Source organism: Emydura macquarii, unplaced genomic scaffold (genome assembly GCF_026122565.2).
Source record: "Emydura macquarii macquarii isolate MOO-44397 ecotype Brisbane River unplaced genomic scaffold, CSIRO-AGI_Emac_v2 contig_1386, whole genome shotgun sequence".
NCBI lineage: Eukaryota > Metazoa > Chordata > Testudines > Chelidae > Emydura > Emydura macquarii.
In genome coordinates this window covers 2070294-2089715 of record NW_027131523.1, presented here as the reverse complement: position 1 = coordinate 2089715, position 19422 = coordinate 2070294, and the positions used below count along the sequence as shown (strand labels likewise).

The 19422-nt window shown below is 62.4% G+C and overlaps 1 protein-coding gene across 1 annotated transcript; it reads left to right on the top strand.

The window, feature by feature from the left end:
* Nucleotides 1–4632: 4632 nt before the first annotated feature.
* On the top strand, nt 4633–18177 carry FAM120C (family with sequence similarity 120 member C). The gene is made up of 16 exons (XM_067552335.1): nt 4633–5851; nt 8461–8707; nt 9407–9489; nt 10048–10176; nt 10509–10611; nt 11068–11153; nt 11468–11766; nt 11943–12222; nt 12420–12591; nt 12908–13157; nt 13371–13485; nt 15574–15783; nt 15935–16130; nt 16511–16649; nt 17027–17084; nt 17385–18177. Exons 1-16 carry the CDS (start codon nt 5066–5068, stop codon nt 17622–17624), a joined length of 3393 nt encoding a protein of 1130 aa, XP_067408436.1. The 5' UTR covers nt 4633–5065; the 3' UTR covers nt 17625–18177.
* The last annotated feature ends 1245 nt before the right edge of the window (nt 18178–19422 follow it).

The following is a 19422-nucleotide window of genomic DNA, read 5'->3' as shown; positions in this document are numbered from 1 at the left end:
GATCCCGTCAGAGCAAGGGCCTGGCCTGGGAAAGGCAGGACTGACCTTTCATGAGGACGTCGCTATTTGGGAAACACCGGAGCGCAGCCACGTACCTCGAGCTCAGCTGGTGCATGGCGGCGGCGCCCTGTCCGTGCCGACAGCGCTGCCGTGATGCACGCCAGCTGTGGAGCCCCGCCGGCGGCCCAGCGGTCAGTGGCGCCTAAAACTGAGGTACCCCAGCTGCTTTCCCACAGCGCACTCTGGCTAGCATCCATGAGGCTCCTCCCCTGTTTGCAGAGAGGATGCTGGGCACCGAGGCCACGGCCAAGAACGACCTGGAGCGGATCACCACAGAGCACGTGGCTCAGGGAAGAAGGATAAGGAGTTGGAGGCGCAAGTGCTGGGCTCGTCCCTCCTCCCTGGTGAAGGAGAAGGCCCAGGTAGGGACCGTCGCCTCGTGGGAGTGAAAGGGTGGTTACGCAGGTGGTGTCGGAGAGACAGGGCTTCGGATTCTTCGACCAGGGGCTGTCAGGCCAAGAAGAAGGTTGCTAGGAAGAGACGGGATCCACCCACCAAAGAGAGGGAAAAGCCTCTTGCAGGCAGGCTGCCTAGGCTAGTGCGGGGGGCTTTAAACTAGGTTCGCCGGGGGATGGAGACCTCAGCCCCGAGGGAGGTGGGACACCAGGAGGAGGGTGCACCAGGGGAGGCCTGATTCGTCCTGAGGAAGTCGGGCAATCGACTGGTGCGAGGGAGCCCCCAGGATTCGTGCTCGGGTCCCCTCTCGACACAGCCAGTTGGGGTTCTGTGCTGCAGGGTCTGCCACAGTGTCGTCCCCCCCCATCCCCCTGGGGTCTCCACACACCCTGCAGCCAGCTCCTGGGTCTGGCCTCAGAGGGTCTGACCCCTGCTCTGCCTGATCTCCCCCCCGGTGCGTCCCGGGGAGTCCTCCACACCCAAAGGGCCAGGCAGCCGCCTTGCCGTTCGCAGCGGTTCCCATCCCGCGGGGGAGTCAGGACGGTTTTGTGGATCTCAGGATCACAGAGTGGGACGACTTTGCTAGCAGCTTAATGAGAGGTTATAGCAGCCACCAACGGTGGAAACTCAGAGTCACGCTCAGAGGTCCTACTCCCCTTCACCCCCTACGGGCCACTGGTCTTTCTCTCCACCCCCAACAGACCCCCTCCCCCATCCCCGCGTACCGTTGTCTCCTTCCCAGGCCAGATGTTACAACCTGTGGTAGCTGGTTTGACCCAGGAGCTCAGGGGGGGTCTGTGGACGTGAGGCTGGGGAAGACCCATCTGCCCCGTGGTGGTCTCTGCAATGACCACACACCGGGTCCCAGCGCCGAAATACAGGCGTACGTGTGCAGGGAATACATCAGTAACATAGGAGAAAACGGGGGCGCACGTTCCGCACTTAGAAAGGCACCCGCCCTCTGTCACAGCTGGTTCTCGTAGGTGCCTGTCCACAAACACGAGAAGCCTGGGAAACAAGCAGGAGGAATTGGAAATCCTGGCGCAGTCCAGGAGCTCTGACGTGACTGGAATAAGCGAGACTTGGTGGGTAACTCACATGACTGCAGCACTGTCAGGGATGGTATAAACCGTTCAGGGAGGACAGGCAGGGAGGAAAGGCGGAAGAGTTGCTCTGTGTGTAGGAGCAGTGTGATTGCTCACAGCTCCGGTATGGAACTGGAGACAAGCCTGTTGAGAGTCTCTGGGTGAAGTTTAGAGGCGAGAGCAACAAGGGGGATGTCGTGGTGGGTGTCTGTTACAGACCATCAGACCAGGAGGACGAGGTAGGTGAGGCTTTCTTCAGACAACTGGTGAAAGTTTCCAGATCACAGGCCCTGGTTCTCATGGGGGACTTCAATCACCCGGACATCTGCTGGGAGAGCAAGACAGCAGAGCACAGACACTCCAGGAAGGTTTTGGAGAGCGAGTGTGGCGGACAACTTCCTGGTGCAAGGGCTGGAGGAACCAACGAGGGCTGAGCTCTTCTTGACCTGCTGCTCACAAAGGGGGAGGAATTGGTCGGGGAAGCAGAAGTGGGCGGTAACCTGGGCAGCAGTGACCATGAGATGGTCGAGTTCAGGATCCTGCCAAAAGGAAGGAAGGAGAACAGCAGGATACGGACCTTGGACTTCAGAAAAGCAGACTTTGACTCCCTCAGGGAGCTGATGGGCAGGATCCCCTGGGAGGCTGATATGAGGGGAAAGGAGTCCAGGAGAGCTGGCTGTATTTTAAAGACACCTTATTGCGGGCGCAGGAGCAAACCATCCCGATGTGCAGAAAGAACAGCAAATATGGCAGGCGACTGGCTTGGCTGAACAGAGAAATCTTCAGTGAGGTTAAGCACAAAAAGAAGCTGACAAGAAGTGGAAGCTTGGACAGGTGATGATGGAGGATTATAAAAACACTGCTCGAACATGCAGGGGTGAAATCAGGAAGGCCACAGCACAATTGGAGTTGCAGCTAGCAAGGGACGTGAAGGAGAACAAGAAGGGTTTCTACAGGTATGTTACCAACAAGAAGGTGGTCAGGGAAAGTGTGGGCCCCTTACACCATGGGGGAGGCAACCTAGTGACAGATGAGGAGGAGAAAGCTGAGGTACTCAATGCTTTTTTTGCCTCTGTCTTCACAGACAAGGTCAGCTCCCAGACGACTGCCCTGGGCAGCACAGAATAGGGAGAAGGTGAACATCCCGCAGTGCTGAAAGAACAGTTCAGGGCTATTTAGAAAGGCTGGACATGCACAACTCCATGGGGCCGGATGCAATGCATCCCAGGGTGCTGAGGGAGTTGGCTGATGTGATTGCAGAGCCATTGGCCATTACCTGTGAAAACTCGTGGCAATTGGGGGAGGTGCCAGACGATTGGAAAAAGGCAAATCTAGTGCCCATCTGCAAAAAAGGGAAGGAGGACGATCTGGGGAACTACAGACCGGTCAGCCTCACCTCAGTCAGGGAGCAGGGCCTCAAGGAATCCATTTGGAGGCACTTGGAAGAGAGGAAGGTGATCAGGAACAGCCAACATGGATTCAGCAAGGGCAAGTCATGCCTGACCAACCTGGTTGCCTTCTGTGAAGAGGTGACTGGCTCTGCGGATGTGGGGAAAGTGGTGGACGTGAGATACCTTGACTTTAGCAAAGCTTTTGATACAGTCTCCCACATTCTTGCCGGCAAATTACAGAAGTATGTATTGATTGAATGGACAATAAGGTGGATAGAGAGCTGGCTAGATCATCAGGCTCAACGGGTATTGATCAACAGCTCGATGTCTAGCTGGCAGCCGGTCACAAGCGGAGTGCCCCAGGGATCGGTTTTGTTCAACATCTTCATTAATGATCTGGAGGATGGGGTAGATTGCACCCTCAGCAAGTTTGCGGATGACACTAAGCTGGGGAGTGGTAGATACCCTGGAGGGTAGGGATAGGATACAGAGTGACCTAAACAAACTGGAGGATTGGGCCAAAAGAAATCTGATGAGGTTCAACAAGGACAAGTGCAGAGTCCTGCACTCAGGACGGAAGAATCCCATGCACAGCTACAGACTGGGGACCGACGAGCTGGGCAGCAGTTCTGCAGAAAAGGACCTGGGGGTAACAGTGGATAAAAAGCTGGATATGAGTCAGCAGTGTGCCCTGGTTGTCAAGAAGGCTAATGGAATATTGGGCTGCATTAGGAGGGGCATTGCTAGCAGGTCACGGGAAGTGATTATTCCCCTCTAAATGCGGCCTCACCAATGCCGAATAGAGTATTGTGTCCAGTTTTGGGCCCCCCACTACAAAAAGGATGTGGACAAGTTGGAGAGAGTCCAGTGGAGGGCGACAAAAATGATGAGGGGGCTGGAGCACAGGACTTATGAGGAGAGGCTGAGCGAACTGGGCTTGTTTAGTCTGCAGAAGAGAAGAATGAGGGGGGATTTGATAGCAGCCTTTAACTACCTGAAAGGGGGTTCCAGGGAGGATGGGGCTAGGCTGTTCTCAGTGGTGGCAGACGACAGAACAGGAGCGATGGGCTCCAGCTGCAGTGGGGGAGGGGCTAGGTGGGATGTTGGGGGGGAAGCCCCGCAAGGGGGGGGGGGGATCTGCATCCTTAGAGGCCTGTCCCCCTTGCCAAAGAGGATTCTGGGTACGGTCAATGAGGCCCCTCCCCCTGGCCAGAGAGGATTCTGGGTAAGGTCAATGGGGGGGGCTCCCCCCGAGAAGATTCTACTCCCCACCCTTTTCCTCTCAGCGCTTTGGGTAAGCAGAGGCTGCTGGGAGTTGTAGTCGGCCGGGGGGGCTAGCGGACTACAACTCCCAGGGTGCCCTGCGGGGAGGCCAGCAATAGCCAAGGGGCAGACTACAGCTCCCAGGAGGCCGTGTGGCGGACAAGATGGCGCCCTGGGGCCCGCACTACAACTCCCGTGAGGCCTTGCGACGGACAAGCTGGGGCTCGGGGGGGGGGGGAGCCGGACTGCAACTCCCATACTGCTTCGGGAGAGAAGCGTCACCCGACAAGATGGCGACCCTTGGGCGCAAGGCAGCCTGGGATCCGGCACTACTCGCCCCGTGAGGCCGTACGCCGCCTTGGCGCGATGTACCGGACCAGACAACATGGCGGCGGGGAGCTGGCGGGGGGGTCCTGCCCTTCTCGCTGGGGCTGCCGAGAGTCGTAGTCCGAGCCCTCCGCCCCCGCCCCCCGCGCTCATGGGGGCGGCCTGTCGGAGATGACTACAACTCCCATGAGCCCGCGCGAAGGTAGGCCGGACAACATGGCGGCAGGGCGCCGCGCTGCACGCGCGGCCTGCCGGGACCTGTAGTCCCGACCCCTCCCGCCCGTCCGTGGGTGCTAGCGAGGGCGCCGCGGGGAAGCAAACTACGACTCCCGACGTGCCCCGCGGCAGGCCGGGCGGGGGCGGGAAGGGCCGCCGGGGAGGCGGAGAAGGAGAGGAAAGCTACAACATGGCGGCCACGGCCACCCCCAAGCGCTGGGAGCTGTGAGGGGGGGTGGGGAGGAGCCCAGGAGCCAGCCCCCGGCTAGGGGAGGGGGGGGGTCCAGCCCCTCCCCCCGCCCTCACCCAGACGTGGGGCCCAGGGCGATGGGGGTCCAGGGCTTCCAGGAGTTCGTGGAGAAGCGCTGCCCTGGCGCCGTGGTGCCCGTGGACCTGCTCAAGCTGGCGCGGGCCGTGGGGGGCCACAGGTCCCCCTACTGCGGCCTGGCCGGCTACCTCCACCCGCTGGCCAGGCCCTACGCCCCGGCTCTAGCGGCCCACTCCCAGCATGCCCCGGGGCTGGCGTCGGTTGCCCACTCCCAGCATGCTCTGGGGGTGCACTCCCAGCATGCCCCGGGGCTGGCGTCAGTTGCCCAGTCCCAGTATGTCCCGGGGGCGCACTCCCAGCATGCTCCGGGGCTGGCACCGGTGGCCCACTCCCAGCATGCTCCGGGGCTGGCGCCGGTGGCCCACTCCCAGCATGCTCCGGGGCTGGCGCCGGTGGCCCACTCCCAGCATGCTCCGGGGCTGGCGCCGGCGTGCCCGGCCCGGCTGCTGGTGGACGCGGACTCGGCCCTGCAGCGGCTGTACGGCGGCTATCAGACGGACTGGGTGTGCGGCGGCCAGTGGAACGCCATGGTGGGCTACCTGGCCGCCCTGTCCCAGGCCTGCCTCTACCAGGGCGGGCTGGAGCTGGCGGTCATCTTCAACGGCGGGCTGGGCAAGGAGCGGCTGCCCGAGTGGGGCCGCAGGGCCCAGGCCGAACGGCAGACGGCCCAGCTCATCGCCAGCCACGTGGGCAACAAGGGCACGCCGCCCCCCCGCGCCTGGTTCCTGCCCCCTGCCTGCCTGGGGCACTGCGTCCGCCTGGCCATGATCCGCTTCCGGGTCAAGGTAGGAGAGGGGGGCTTCGCCCTGCCCCCGCTCACCCTCCCTCCCTCCCTCCCCCCGTGTGCCTGTGCCCCCCTCCCCTGCGCCTCTGCTTGGTGCCCTCGTGTCTGCCCCCCTGTCTCCGTGTCTCTGAGCACTGCAGCCCTGCCTGAGCACGAACCCCTTCCAACCTCTGGCCCGTGACCCGACCCCTAATCCCTCTGCGGCCTCCGTATCCTCTTCCCCCCATTCTTCCTCCCTCCCCTGCACTTTGTCATTCTCTTTCACCTCCTCTCCCAACCGGCTGTTGCTCTGTGATTGTCCCCCAGCCGCCCCGCCCCAGAGGTGGCTGTATCCCATCCCCGGGTGGTGTTATGTGTGGCTGTTCCTCAGCTGCACTGCCCCGCCCCAGAGGTGGTTGCATCTGAGTGCTGGGTGACTCACATTCATTGGATTTCTCTCTCTCCATCATCAGTAGCGGTTCTCTTTTGACCTTATACGTAGCCTCCTGGTACGAGGGTGCTGAATGTGGTCGAAATGGCTCGATAGGAAGGGTACTTAAGGTGCTCACTGCATTGGTAGCCCTCCAGCTGTGGGTGCCAGGGGAATGCTCTGTGTCAGACGAAGCGGGGAAGAATCAGCTGAACGAGCGACACGGGGGCCCCATGAGCCAGCGTGATCCTGAGGGGTATGAACGGGGATCTCGAGTAGGAGCAGAGAGGTGATTTCACTCGGGATTTGGCCCCTGGGATCACATGCCCGGTTCTGGTGTCTGCGGTTCAAGGAGAAGAGCCAGGACAACGATGAAGGGGCTGGAAAACCTGCCTGAGGCGAGAGACTCCAGGAGCCCAGTTGGGGGTGACGTGATACCTCGGGCGGGAACAAACATTTAGTGCTGGGCCCTCCCGTCCAGTAGCGGAAGGTCGACCCCGAGCCAGTGGCTGCTAATTGGACCAGAGAAATTGAGACTGGAAGTTAGGCATTGATTTTTAGCAGGGGGGGCAGTTACCTGCGGGAACCATTCCCCAAGTGACGCGTGGGATCTCCGTGGCGCTCGGGGACATCCTGTGGCCTGCGTTTAAAAGGTGCCCCTGTCAGAGTGCCTGTGGGAGCCGTGATCCCAAGTAGCACGGGCGACTGGCGCGGGGAGAAGGGGGGCTGTGCTGCTCTTTGGGAGCTTGGCCTCCGAGAGCGAAGCTGCGGGGGCAGGGGGGCGGCCTAGCGGACACAGCACCACGCTGGGACTGGGGACGCCTGGGTTCTCTTCCCCCATTGGGGGAAACTGAGGCAGAAACGGGCTGAGGCTGCTGCCCTCCTTTGAGAGCCGCTGATGAGCAGTGCGAGGTAAGAATGGGGGGTTAGAGCCGTGGCGTACCGTGGATCTCTGGCGCCCGGGGGCCAAGCCTGCATTTGCGCCCTCCCCCTGCCTCATGTGCCCCCTGTACAGGGCAGGAGGGGTCCCAGCACCACCTCCCAGCTGCCCTGGGGAGGAGAGGGGCTATACCAGCGGGGGGAGAGGGCGAGAGACCTGGGGGTGCAAATGTAGGTTTGGCTCCGCCGCTCCCTGCACTTACCCGCTACACAGCGCCCACTTCTTCCACTCCAGCCTGGCGCTGGCTTGGACAGGGTGACCTCACCCCCAGCCTGGGGTGGAAGGGAGCGCTGTGCCGGCCCTTCACGACGCGCAGGGCGTGGGGGGTACTGGAGGGGCCGGCGCCCCTGGTCCCCTGTGCGTTGTGAAAGGCTGGCCTGGTACCCCCCCGCAGGCTGGCGCCCAGCCGCCTCCCTCCCCCCCCAGATACGCCACTGAGTTAGAGTCACGTGCGCTCCAATGCGCTGTAGAAGTTGAGGCTCAGGATGAACTGGGAGGGAACTGGGAATTAAAGGGAGAGAACAGGCAGACGGCAGTAGGGTCGCGGAATCGTGCCGGGTGAAAATCGTGGGTGATCAAAGGATGGGGGTGGGCGGGAGAGACCCCAGCAAGCGCTGATGGTGCTTCAAGGACAGGCAGCCGGAGCAGTTCTGGGTGTAACAGCTTGTCCCGTGCCCGAGTGCAGCTCTGCCGGTGGATAAGGGCTGCGATCCATGCCCGAGCTTCAGGGCTTCAACTGCCAAGGTCAGGAAGGAAGGTTTCCACCCCTCCCCAGGGCAGAACTGGTCAAGTGGATACTGTCATTTTTCTGCCCTCCTCGGACACGTCGGGGATCGGCCGCAGCTGGAGGTGGGGCAGGCCGGGGCTGGCGAGCCAGAGCCCTCTGTCTAGTCCGCTGGTGGGTGGGTTGGGCCGGGCCCCCTGGCTCGGGGTCGCCCAGTGTGGGGTGGGCGTGAATAGCTATGCCTCCGTCCTGGCCGACCTGGCCGGTACCGAGTCCCTGGGTCCTTGGGCAGAGCTGCGGGTTTCGCTGACGGGGGGAGAGAAACCCAGCGAAGAGCTGCCAGCTTCCTCCTCTCATTCCTCCAAACCGAGAGACGGCGCCTGCCGATTGCCCCCTCAATGCGCTGCGGGGTTCTTCCTTTCGCCCTCTGCCCCCCATCCCTCCCTCCTGTACCTGGCTCCCGAATGGCTGTGTGCGGGCCTCTTTCTCCGCCTTGTCTCGCCGCCAGCCACTTCGCCCGTCTTGTCCTCCCCGCAGGTCTTCCAGAGCCTGGAGGACCATCACCTGGAGGTGGTGTCCTTCTTCCGGGAGCGCGGCTTCCACGGGCTGCTGGCCCACGACTCGGAGTTCGCCCTGGCCAGCGTGCCCTGCTACTACAGCGCCCACGCCCTCAAGCTGAGCTGGAACGGCAAGAGCCTCACCACCAACCAGTTCCTCATGCACCAAGTGGCCAAGCAGCTGGGGCTCAAGGTCTCCAACTTCCCGATCTTCGCCGCCCTGCTGGGTAGGGGCAGCCGGGCTCTGTGCGTGGCGCACGCGGGGCAGGGCAGGGCAGGGCAGTGGAGGTCGTCCTTCTGCCTGGCATTGAGGGAGCCGCGGCATGTGGCACCGGCTAAGCCGCGTTTTACGTGGCCTGGGAGATTGGGAAACGGCCCTGTTCTTCCAGGCGGGGGAAGCTGCTCCCCACCCCACTGCCTCTGGCTCCAGGGACAGGCGGCGTGGTGGGTAGAGCGGCCGCCGAGGCGATCGCTCTGGCCAGATCTCTGTGGTTGAGGGAGGGAGGGATGGATGGATGGGGGAGATGCCGTGGAGTCAGGGAGCATGTGCGGGGCTGCGGGACCACCCTGGGCAGGGTCTCTGTGGCTTCAGGGGACATGGGGCTGTTGGGGACCGCCCTGGGCAGGGTCTCCATGGTATGAGGGGGGATACGTTAGTGTGGGGGTGTTGGGAACCAGTCTAGGCAGAGTCTCTGGTCGAGTGACACAAGCAGGGGGCTTTGGGACCGCTCTATAGGCAGGGTCTCTATGGTCAGAGCACCGGGGGGGGGGAAGGGGGAGACATGTCTCACTTGCATAAAAGCTCCAGTTTTCTGGCCCTACAGCTGGAGGCCTCTGATCTGAGGGCCCCTCTTCCTGTGCGGGGATGGGGTGAGGAGAACGACTCCTCGGGGGCGCAGTCACCAGTCTTATTCCGCCTCCCCCAGGTAACCACATCCTCCCGGACGAGGACCTGGCCGCTTTCCACTGGAGCCTGCTGGGGCCGGAGCACCCGTTGGCATCGCTCAAGGTAGCGCCACGTCCCCCCGGCACCGCCCCGATGGTGGGGGACAGCTGGAGAGGCATGAGAAGGGCATTGTGGGTAGGAGTGGGGTGGGTTGGGAGCCAGGACTCCTGGGTTCTCTGCCAGGGGAGTGGGGGCTAGTGGTCAGAGCAGGGAGGGTTGGGAGCCAGGACTCTTGGGTTCAGTTTCTCTGTCTGACACGGATTCACCGTATGACTTGGAGCTGAGTCCCTGGCTCCGTTTGTGACTCGGTTTCCCCCCCCGGTAAAGTGCGGCTGATTATATTGCTCCAGCTCCCAGGGTGGGGGAAGTGTTGGGCCCATCCCGGACATGAGTTCTGTGGTCAGAGAACTGGGGCGATAGGGGACCTTCCTTAGGCGGAGCTCAGTGGGGAGAGGGTCTGAGGGTTACTCTGGGGCAGGTTCTGCGTCAGGACGTGCAGAGGGGCTGGGGACTCCCTGGGCAGGTCTGTCTGGTGAGGGAGCATGGGGGGAGAGGCACCCAGCCCAGCCGCCTGTGGGGTGTGAGATGCTGAGCACTGTCCGTGTCGCCCCCCATGGCCAGGTCCGAGCCCACCAGCTGGTGCTGCCCCCCTGCGACGTGGTGATCAAGGCCGTCTCTGAGTACGTGGGCGCCATCAAAGACCCCTGCGACCTGGACGCTGTGGGGAGAGACGTCTTCAAACACTCCCAGGTGAGCGGGGAGGATCCTGGCTTGCTGATCCGGTCCCTTGGCACGCCGGGTGCCGTGAGACCCCCCCAGACTGCGATCGGGGCCTCGGGCGGCTGGCTTCTGCCCCCTCTCTTTAGGGCCCCAACTCCCAAGCCCCACTGGGCTAACACCGCAGTCCAGCGTCGCTCTGTAGGGGCAGAGACGGGACAGAGCAGCTCCTGGTCCTTCTTCATCTCCTCCTTTGAGAGGGTGGGTTCCATCCCTGGTCCAGGGCTTGAGGACACAGCCAGAGGCCTGGGCCCCTCTTAGACCCCGGTTCTTCTGCCGGTCTCTTCTCCTGTCTGCCCCCCCAGTCCAGGACGGAGGATAAGATTGAGCGTTTCAAGAAAGCCGTGGACTATTATTCAGTGACCGCCAAGATGCCCCCACCTCCTGTGGGCCCGTCTTCCTTTGTACGTGAGTATCTGAGACGGGCTGGTCCCACAGCGCCTCCTGCTGTTCGAGGTCGGGGCGGGAAGAGTGGGGTGCTCCCTCGACAGCCAGTGCTCCTGCCCCGCTCCCCGCAGCGCCGCCTGGAATAAGGGTGCTTCAGGCCTGAATACCAAGTGTCAGAAGCAGGGGGTCCGCTAAGGCACCGAACTGGGCTACCCAGCCCCCCAGCTCTAACTGCCAGGCCCTGCGCTTCCCCCCAGAGCCAGGGAGAGAACCCAGGAGTCCGGGCTCCCAGTCCCCCTGCTCTAACCCATTAGACCTCGCTTCCCTCCCAGGGCCAGGGAGAGACCCCAGGAGTTCTGACTCCTGTGGGTCCCCCCCTCCCCCCCCGGCTCTAACCACTAGACCCCACTCCCCTCCCCCGGCTGGCACTGGGAGAACTGGTTCGGACTCCAGCGAAAGCCCCGTTCTCTGTCTCAGTGCCAGGCTATGGACCCAACCACTTCGGAGGGGCGGCTCCCGCGCAGCGCAGTCCGGTGGGATCCCTCCCCACGGGGAAGCCAATGGTATGTTCTGTTGTGGGGGGGACGGGACTGGGGTATGTGGAGTCAGCGGGTTAGAGTGGGAGGGGGTGGGGGGCAGGCTGGGAGCCCGGACTCCTGGGTTCTTTCGGAGGGAAGCGGGGTCTAGTGGTTAGAGTGGGGGACAGGGCTGGAAGCCTGGGCTCCTGGGTTCCCTCCCCGGCTCTAGGAGAGGAGTGGGGTCTAGTGGTTAGAGCGAGGGGGGCTGGGAGCCAGGACTCCTGGGTTCTCTCCTGGCCCTGCCCGGGAAGGGGGCCTGCTCCTCTCTGCCCATCTCTCTCTCTCTTCCTCCCCCCCAGTTCCCACCCCACTTGGGGCCAAAGATGCAGTACCAGCCGCCGGCCCCGCCCTCCCCCTCGGCCGCCTCCTTCCCCCCCGGCCCCAGCGCCAGCCTCCTCTTCGCCCCCCACCCGCTCGGCGACGTGCCCCCCTTCCATGAAGACCCCGTCCTGAAGGGCGGCGACTTCAACAGCTGGCCCAGCGCCTTCGACGCCAAGTTCCCCAGCCACCCCCGGGGCCCCAAACCGTCCCCTTCCTCCGGGCCGGCGTCCTCACCCTCCTCCTCCGACGGCGAAGACCACGACGGGGGCAGCGCCAAGTGAGTGCGGGCCAGTGGGGGGCTGGGACCCAGGACGCCTGGGTTCTCTGCCCGGCTCTGGGAGGGGAGTGGGGTCTAGTGGTCAGAGCAGGGGGGCTGGGAGCCAGGACTCCTGGGTTCTCTCCCTGGCTCTGGGAGGGGAGTGAGCCATCACCTCCCCCTTGTTTCCTCGCCAGCCACGTCTCCGAGGTGCTGCAGCCCAAGTCTGGCTGGGAGGAGACCCCTGCCGAGAAGCTGAGCCAGGGCTGGGGGCAGGCCGGGGTCTCCGGCGACACCGACAGGACCCTGGCTGGGCCCGAGCCCCCCATCCCCTCGCTGCTCTCCATGGCCACCCGCAACCACATGGACATAACCACCCCCCCACTGCCCCCTGTCGCCCCCGAGGTCCTGCGGGTGGCAGAGCACCGGCACCGCCGTGGCCTCATGTACCCCTCCATCTACCACGTTCTTACCAAGGTGAGCCGGCCTCAGGACGCCTGGGTTCTGTCTCGGGCTCTGGGCGGGGAGCGGGGTCTAGTGGTTAGAGCGGGGGGAGCTGGGACTGCTGGGTTCGCTCCTGGCTCTGCGAGGGGAGCGGGGTCTAGTGGGTCGGCGCGGGGGGCAGCGGGCAGCCAGGACTCAGGCTCAGTCCCTCTCCTGACGTTGCGATGCAGGGCGAGATCAAGCTCCCGGTCTGCATCGAGGACGAATGTAACGCTGAGTTGCCTCCAGCTGCTGTCCTCTTCCGCGCTGCCCGCCAGCATATCTACGGGGTGCTCTTCGGCGTGGCTGAGAACCAGCGCCGGGTGGAGCGCCTGGCCATCCGCCGCCACATCCCCACGGAGGGTAGGTGCCCACGCGGCAGAGCCGTAGCCTCCGGACGCCTGGCTTTTGTCTCCCGCTCTGGGAGGGGAGTCTAGTGGTTAGAGCAGGGGCCTGGGTTCCCTCCCCGGCTCTGGAAGGGGAGTGCGGTGTAGTGGGTTAGAACATCGGGGGCTGGGAGCCAGGACGCCTGGGTTCTCTGCCTGGCTCTGGAAGGGAAGGGGGCCTGGTGGTTAAAGCAGGGCGGGTTGGAAGCCAGGACGCCTGGGTTCTGTCCCCTGCCGTGAGGACCCGAGCCCTTCACCCTCTCACCCTGCCGGCGCTGCCTTTGCCCCCGCAGTGCCCCCCGTCATCGTCAAGGAGTGGGCGGCGTACAAGGGGAAGTCCCCGCAGACGCCGGAGCTGGTCTCGGCCCTGGCCTTCCGCGAGTGGACCTGCCCCAACCTGAGGAAGCTGTGGCTGGGGAAGGCAGTGGAGGACAAGAACCGGCGCATGAGAGCCTTCCTGGCCTGCATGAGGGCCGACACGCCCGGCCTGCTGAACCCCGCCAACGTGCCCACCCACCTGCTGCTGATGTGCTGCGTGCTGCGGTGAGTGGGGCGCGGGCGCGGCCTCCACTGGCTGGGGGAGCGCGCAGGGCGCCGGGGGGGACCAGCGCATAAAGGTGAGCTCCCGGCGCACCAGCGAGAGAACCCAGGAGTCCTGGCTCCCAGCCCCCCGGCTCTGCCCACCCAGAGGGGGGAGAGATGCCCCGTGTGAGGCGGCCGGGCCGGCTGGTTTCACGCCCTGCGTTCTCTTCCCAGCTACATGATGCAGTGGCCCGGCGGGCGGGTCCTTCACAGGCACGAGCTGGACGTGTTCCTGGCGCAGGCCGTTTCCTCTCAGCTGTACGAGCCCGACCATCTGCAGGAGCTGAAGGTAGGGGGCGGCGTGACGTTACCCTGCAAATCGCCTGGCCCAGACCTTCCCCCAGAGCGTGCGGCTTGGCCTGCCCCGCCCCGCTCTCTCCTGCACAGTCCGACTCCGAGAAAGTCCGTCCGTGGTCTGCACAGAGCCTGTTCTCTGCGGCAGGTTCCCAAACGCCTCAGTCCAAACACAGCCCGGCTCAGCTAAAACACCCCCCGTTCACTGCCTGCCGAAAGGTGGGGAGCGATGGAGGCACGACCCTCCGGACTGGTCACAGAGCAAGAACGCAGCCGAACGGAACTCGCCAAATCACCGTCCAAGGGCCGCCCGAAGCCAGCGGTTCTCAAATGGGGCCACAGGGGCTTTTCTTGCAGCCACAGGCTCCTGGGCGGTGATCTGGGGGGCAAAGCAGCGGCTCCTCCCCAGCGCCGCCAGCAGGGGTTGGGCCCTGCCCCCTCAAACGCCAGAGGAGCAGGCAGACGGTGTGAATTCCCCACTTTCCTGGGGGCAGTGGAGCTCGGGCTTCTGGCTGCAGCCCTGCGGCGGCGGGCTCCGGCCGCGGGGCGTCAGGTGCTGGTCGCGGGCTCACCCCCCACCATTGCCTTGGCCCCAGATGCTTCCCTACCCATCCAGGGCTTAATTTGGCCCCTGGCTTGCCGGGGCTGAGTGAATCAGCAGTGAAAAGTGATATTTGCACCTCTGTTGAGGTCACGGTTCGCTGCTCCCAGCTCGCTAGCAGAGTTACCCGCTGGCAGGTCTAAAACCTGAAACAAGGAACCAAAAACGCAAAAGAAATAACCACCGCAAAAGCCAAGAATCTGCGAAGCAGCGTCTTTGTGTTTCTGTTCTGGGTAGGTCTGCTAAAGAACAGAGACACCTGTACGTTAGTTTTATTATTGAGTCCGCAAACAAAACCCTACATAAATAAATGACTGTGGTTTGGACACGGATCCGTGTGTATTTGTTTGGTTTTTCCTAAAGTTAATTTGGTATTTTAGGAAAAATTGGCAGAGTGGCTGCCAGCAAGCGTTCGTGGCTGCGCTCTGAGGCCAGCCAAAAATTTGCTGCAACAACCCCCTGCCGGAGGCTCACAGCCGGCTGGCTGGATCTTTCAGCCAGGACCCAGCCCCGGTTCACTTTTGTCTTTCAAACGCTGTAGCTGCTGTGAGGAGAGAAAAGGGGAAGGTGATCTGGGATCCTGTCGGTCTCATTCTGACGCCCTTCGCCCCTCTGTGAGGATTATCTCCCGCTGGGGTTCAGGCGGGAACCAGTCTGTTTACACGGGAACCCCCAGCTATTTCTTTGCCTCCCGTAAAGTTCTCACTCACGTCCTTCTCCCTGCCAAAGAATGGCCACTTACCCAAGCGGCAGCCTGCCTGTCCTGCTGACACCTGGCTGGGGCGTCCGTGTGTCTTTTGTCTCTGAAGAGCGGCTTTGGGCCTGCTTTTCTGAACCCGGAGCGTGTTACAGCAGGGTGCTGCGGTGGAATCTGCTAACTTTCCGTACAGCCGTCGGTACATGTGTTGCCAGGACAATGATGTTCAGCAGATTATGAGTTTTCAGATGGTACCTCACCAGGCATGCTTTGTCCAGAACTTGTCCTAGTCTCGTCAAAGTGGTGAACGTGGGGTACAGTCTGCCACAGCCGGCCCGGGAGCTGTTTGGGAGTGGGGTCTGGTGGTTAGAATGGGGGGCTGGCATCCAGGATTCCTGGGTTCTCTCTCCAGCCCTCACTAGGGAATGCGGTGGAGTTATTCTTTTACTAGACTGAAAAGTGTTGATCTGTTCTGTTCTCCAGCTGTTATGCCACAGGGGTCGCTGTGTCTCAGTGTCGAGCAAGCTTCCCCATGTGATGTTATGTGTGGCTGTTCCCCAGCTGCCCCACCCCAGAGGTGGCTGCATCTCAGCACTGGGCGAGCGATCCCCATGCAGCGTTACGTGTGGCTCTTCCCCAGGTGCCCTGCCGTGGAGGTGGCTACATCTCGGCACTGGGCAAACCATCTGTGTGCAGCGTTACGTGTGGCTGTCCCTCAGCTGCCCCACCCCAGAGGTGGCTGCATCCCTCCTGACGTCACAGTGATGGGAATGGTTCCGTTGCAGATTGAGAAGCTGGACGCCCGGGGTGTGCAGCTGGCAGCCCTCTTCATGAGCGGAGTGGATACGGCTCTGTTTGCCAACGACGCCTGTGGGCAGCCGGTGCCCTGGGAACACTGCTGCCCCTGGATCTACTTCGACGGCAAACTCTTCCAGAGCAAGCTCATCCAAGCCACCCGCGACAGGGCGCCCCTCGTTGACCTGTGCGACGGGCAGGTACGGGCCAGGACGCCTGGAGGAGGGGGTTTGGGAGGAAGTGGACGTGCTGGCATCCGGGCAGGCTGTAGGGAGGAGGGGCAGAATTTGGGGGAAGGGGGGAGTCAGCTGGATCAATTGCCTCCTCCCCCCACCCCGCTTCCCTCCCCAGACGGAGCAGGCAGCCAAAGTGGAGAGGATGAGACAGAGCATCCTGGAGGGCGTGAACCTCAACCGTCAAGCCCCACCCCCTCTGCTTCCGCCCCCTCCCTTCGTGCCCACGGCGGGTCCCTTCTACCCGGTGTCTCTCTACCCCCGCCCCATGGGCTCGGTGCTGCCGCCCCCGGGAAGGAGCAGGGGATTCACAGGTGAGGATGCGTCTGTCCCCTGGGCCCTGGCACCGCCCCTTGGCCCTGGGGCCCCACTCACAGTGGGGCATTGGTGGGAGCAGTGGGATCCCTGATGGCTGGATTGGGAGCCTGCTTCCAGGCAGGGGTTGGGGGGCCTTTTTTCCTCCCCCCTCCTGTGGCGCACACGTGGGGTGTGGGGAGCTGGTGAGGTGGCTGCAGAGCAGTGGGGCTGGCGGGCACCGTCCCGTTGAGCTGCATCGGGGCAGCTTCCTTTTGTCTCCGCAGAGCCTGTTCCTGCCCCGGAAACTGACACTCCGCTGCTGTTCCTTGTCTCCTGGGGCCGGGACATAGCCCCAGTGCCACCCTCACTCCTCTCTCCCCCTGTCTCGCCTTCCTAGGTCTCCACCCCATCCCGCCCCAGGGGGGCAAGCTGGAGATTGCAGGCATGGTCGTCGGCCAGTGGGCGGGCAGTAAGCCCTCGCGGGGGCGGGGCTCCTTCGGGATGCAGGTGGTGTCTGTCGGGGGGCCGGGGAAGGGGTAAGTACCGCAGCACAGCTGAGGGGTGCGCTGGAGAGAGGCTTTGCTCGCTGTTGGGAATCCAGTATTCTCCCCTTGTGTCATCCGAGCATCGGACGAGCCGTCCCTGTACGGTGTTATATGTGGCTGTTCCCCAGCTGCCCCGCCCCAGAGATGGCTGCATCTCAGCACCAGGCAGGCCATCCCTGTTGTCATTAATTATGCCTAGTAGTATTTGTCATTATTAGAACTATTGATGACAGTTCTTCTTTATCCTCGTTAACATCACCCTGGTTATTAGGCTTCTGACTTAATTACCCTTATTATGGGGGCATCAGTGTAACAGCCCTGCTGTTCGCTAATGAAGGTTATTGTTCTCCTCCCCCACTCCACCCCAGACGCAGTCGAGACGGGTCTGGAAAACTTCCCAAAGGAAACAAGAAACTTGGCAAGCAGGTACGTGTGTCCGCCTCCCCCCCACTGCCTGGACCCTCCCCCCATTAGGGAGAGAATCCAGCCCTTCTCTGTGCCCCCTGCCCATCCCGCAGCCTGTGGCCTAGGCTGCGTTCTGAGCGCTCTGTCGCTTTCCTGGCTGCCTCGTCTGCCTCTGGAACGTGTTCTGGGAATCAGGGATAGAAATGCCCGGTGTGAGGGGGCTGCTGCCCCGCCCCAGAGCGGGCTGCATCTCAGCGCGGGGTGCACAGGGGTGGGATCCCGGTGGGTGTCGATTATGTTGCACCCCTCTTCTCCCCGCAGAGCTCGTCGGAGGGCGCAGCCAAAGCAGCGGAGTTCCAGAGCGTGCAGTCCCCGTCGCAGGTGAATGGGGGCGAGGATTCGGGGGGCAGCCCCTGCCTCCCGGCCCCATCACAATGTGCCTTAGCCAGAGACGCTGACCCCTGCAGTGACCAGGGCCACTATTGCGGGCGGCTGGGCCAGGAGGCGGATCGTGGCCCCGACGCCAAGCTGCCCGTCCCGGCTCTGCAGAAGGAAGAGTGACGGTCGGGTCGGCCTGGGGGGAGGAGGGGAATCTTTAACGACATGCCCTGCCCGGAGTGCGAAAGTGAGGAAAGCCTCGGGGTGCCCCGAGGCAGGGGTGTTGGAAAGGCAGCACCCCAGTGCATTGTGGGGGATCACCCCCTAATTAAAGGGATGGTCTCCTACAGCACCCCGGTGCATTGTGGAGGGGGGTTGTACCTGTTCTCCCCTCCCCCCCCCAGTGTCTCCCCATCATGCCGATCAGCTCCACAACACGGTGTGTATTATTATTTTTTATGTTAATATTTGTGGGGTGGGGAGTTGAGGGTTTTTTATTTTTTTTACCAGATGCTATATCACCTCTCCGGCTTTTTGAGCAGGGAGAGAGGGAGAAATGTTATTAAATAAAGGGGGAGCCGTTAAACGGAAGCCAGCTAGATTGGATAAAAAAGAGGAGGGGGGGGTAACGTTTTGGGGTCCACCCCAGAGCTCTAAGAGGTTGTGTCACCCCCTCCCCTGCCAATGCTGGCACCAAGAGCCCGCTGACAAGCGTATTGATCACACCCCTCACTGCTCTGGGTTGAACCCCAAAATGTCACGGGAGGGAGGCAGATTTCCCCAGTATTTTGTGGGTGCAGATGCTCCCAGCCCGTGTTATTGCGAGTGGCGGGGAGGGCTCGTACGTTACCCCAGGTGCGTGTTTGGGGGAAGGTTCCCAGCACGGGAGAGGCGCTGCCAGCTGAAATCCACGCGCCGGCCCGTGCTTTGTATAGAGAGGAGAGAGATTATATTTACAGAGACAGAGTCTATATAGAAACGACGTTTCCAGCGCTCCCAGCTCCACAACTGTCCGCATCGGACCCAGAGGGCAGGGGCAGTCGGGTTCCCCTGAAACCGGACAGATCCCCCTCCTGCTTCCACAGAGTTCCCCCTCCCCGCTGGGTTGGCAAATGGAGTGAAGGGGGAGGGCATTACTGTCTGGTTTGAGACTGGGGAGGGGCGGAGGAAGGTCAGGTTAGTGGCTGGTTGGGGGGATTTTGGGGCTGGGGGGTGTTTAGGGTGTTTGTCCCATGGGAGGGGGGAGAGCAGGGAGTTTGAGGCTGACTGATTAGGGATGTATTTGGGGGGGCACAAAGTCCTGTTAAAATGTGGCCCGGACAGGGTGGAAAATTGAAGGGTTTAATGGAGTATCCTGATCCGCTCCCCCTTCCCCCAGTGGCTCATTTCAGGCAGCGGGGCTGGTCCTGAATTCCCATCCTGGCCCCACAGATGTGTGTGTGTTGTGAGGGGGGCAGATCTCTGAGCTGGGCGCTCCCTTCGGAGTGGGGCAGGCGGGAACTCGGATCCCGGCCCTCAGCCAAATCTAGCCAAGCAAAGGGGGCCGCGGATCAGTTGCAGCGTGGAAAGCCCTGTTCTGGCCCCTCTCCCCGCTCCCGTCGGCATAGGAAGTCTCCCCCCTTGGCTGAAATTCCTCGTGCTCCGGAATCCTTCCTTTTCCGAGCACGCCACTTCCATGGCCTCCCGCCGCCCCCAGATTCAGGCAGAAACAAGCGAGCTGTTTCTCAATGGGCATGCTCTGAGCCGGATCAGCGGCACGTGTGGCAATTGCTGTTCTCAGCCGTGGGGATTTTGGGACTAGGAATGGGCGGGAAAAAGCCCAACCCTCAGTGGGTGGAGGGAAGGCAATCTGAACGCCCCCTTCTTCGACTGGGGCACATGAACCGGTTTAATCTGACTCTCGTGCCAGTGAAGGGTGAGGAAAACGTTCTCTAGACTCTAATTACTTGCGCTTTCGAACCGATGCCACATCAGGATCCAA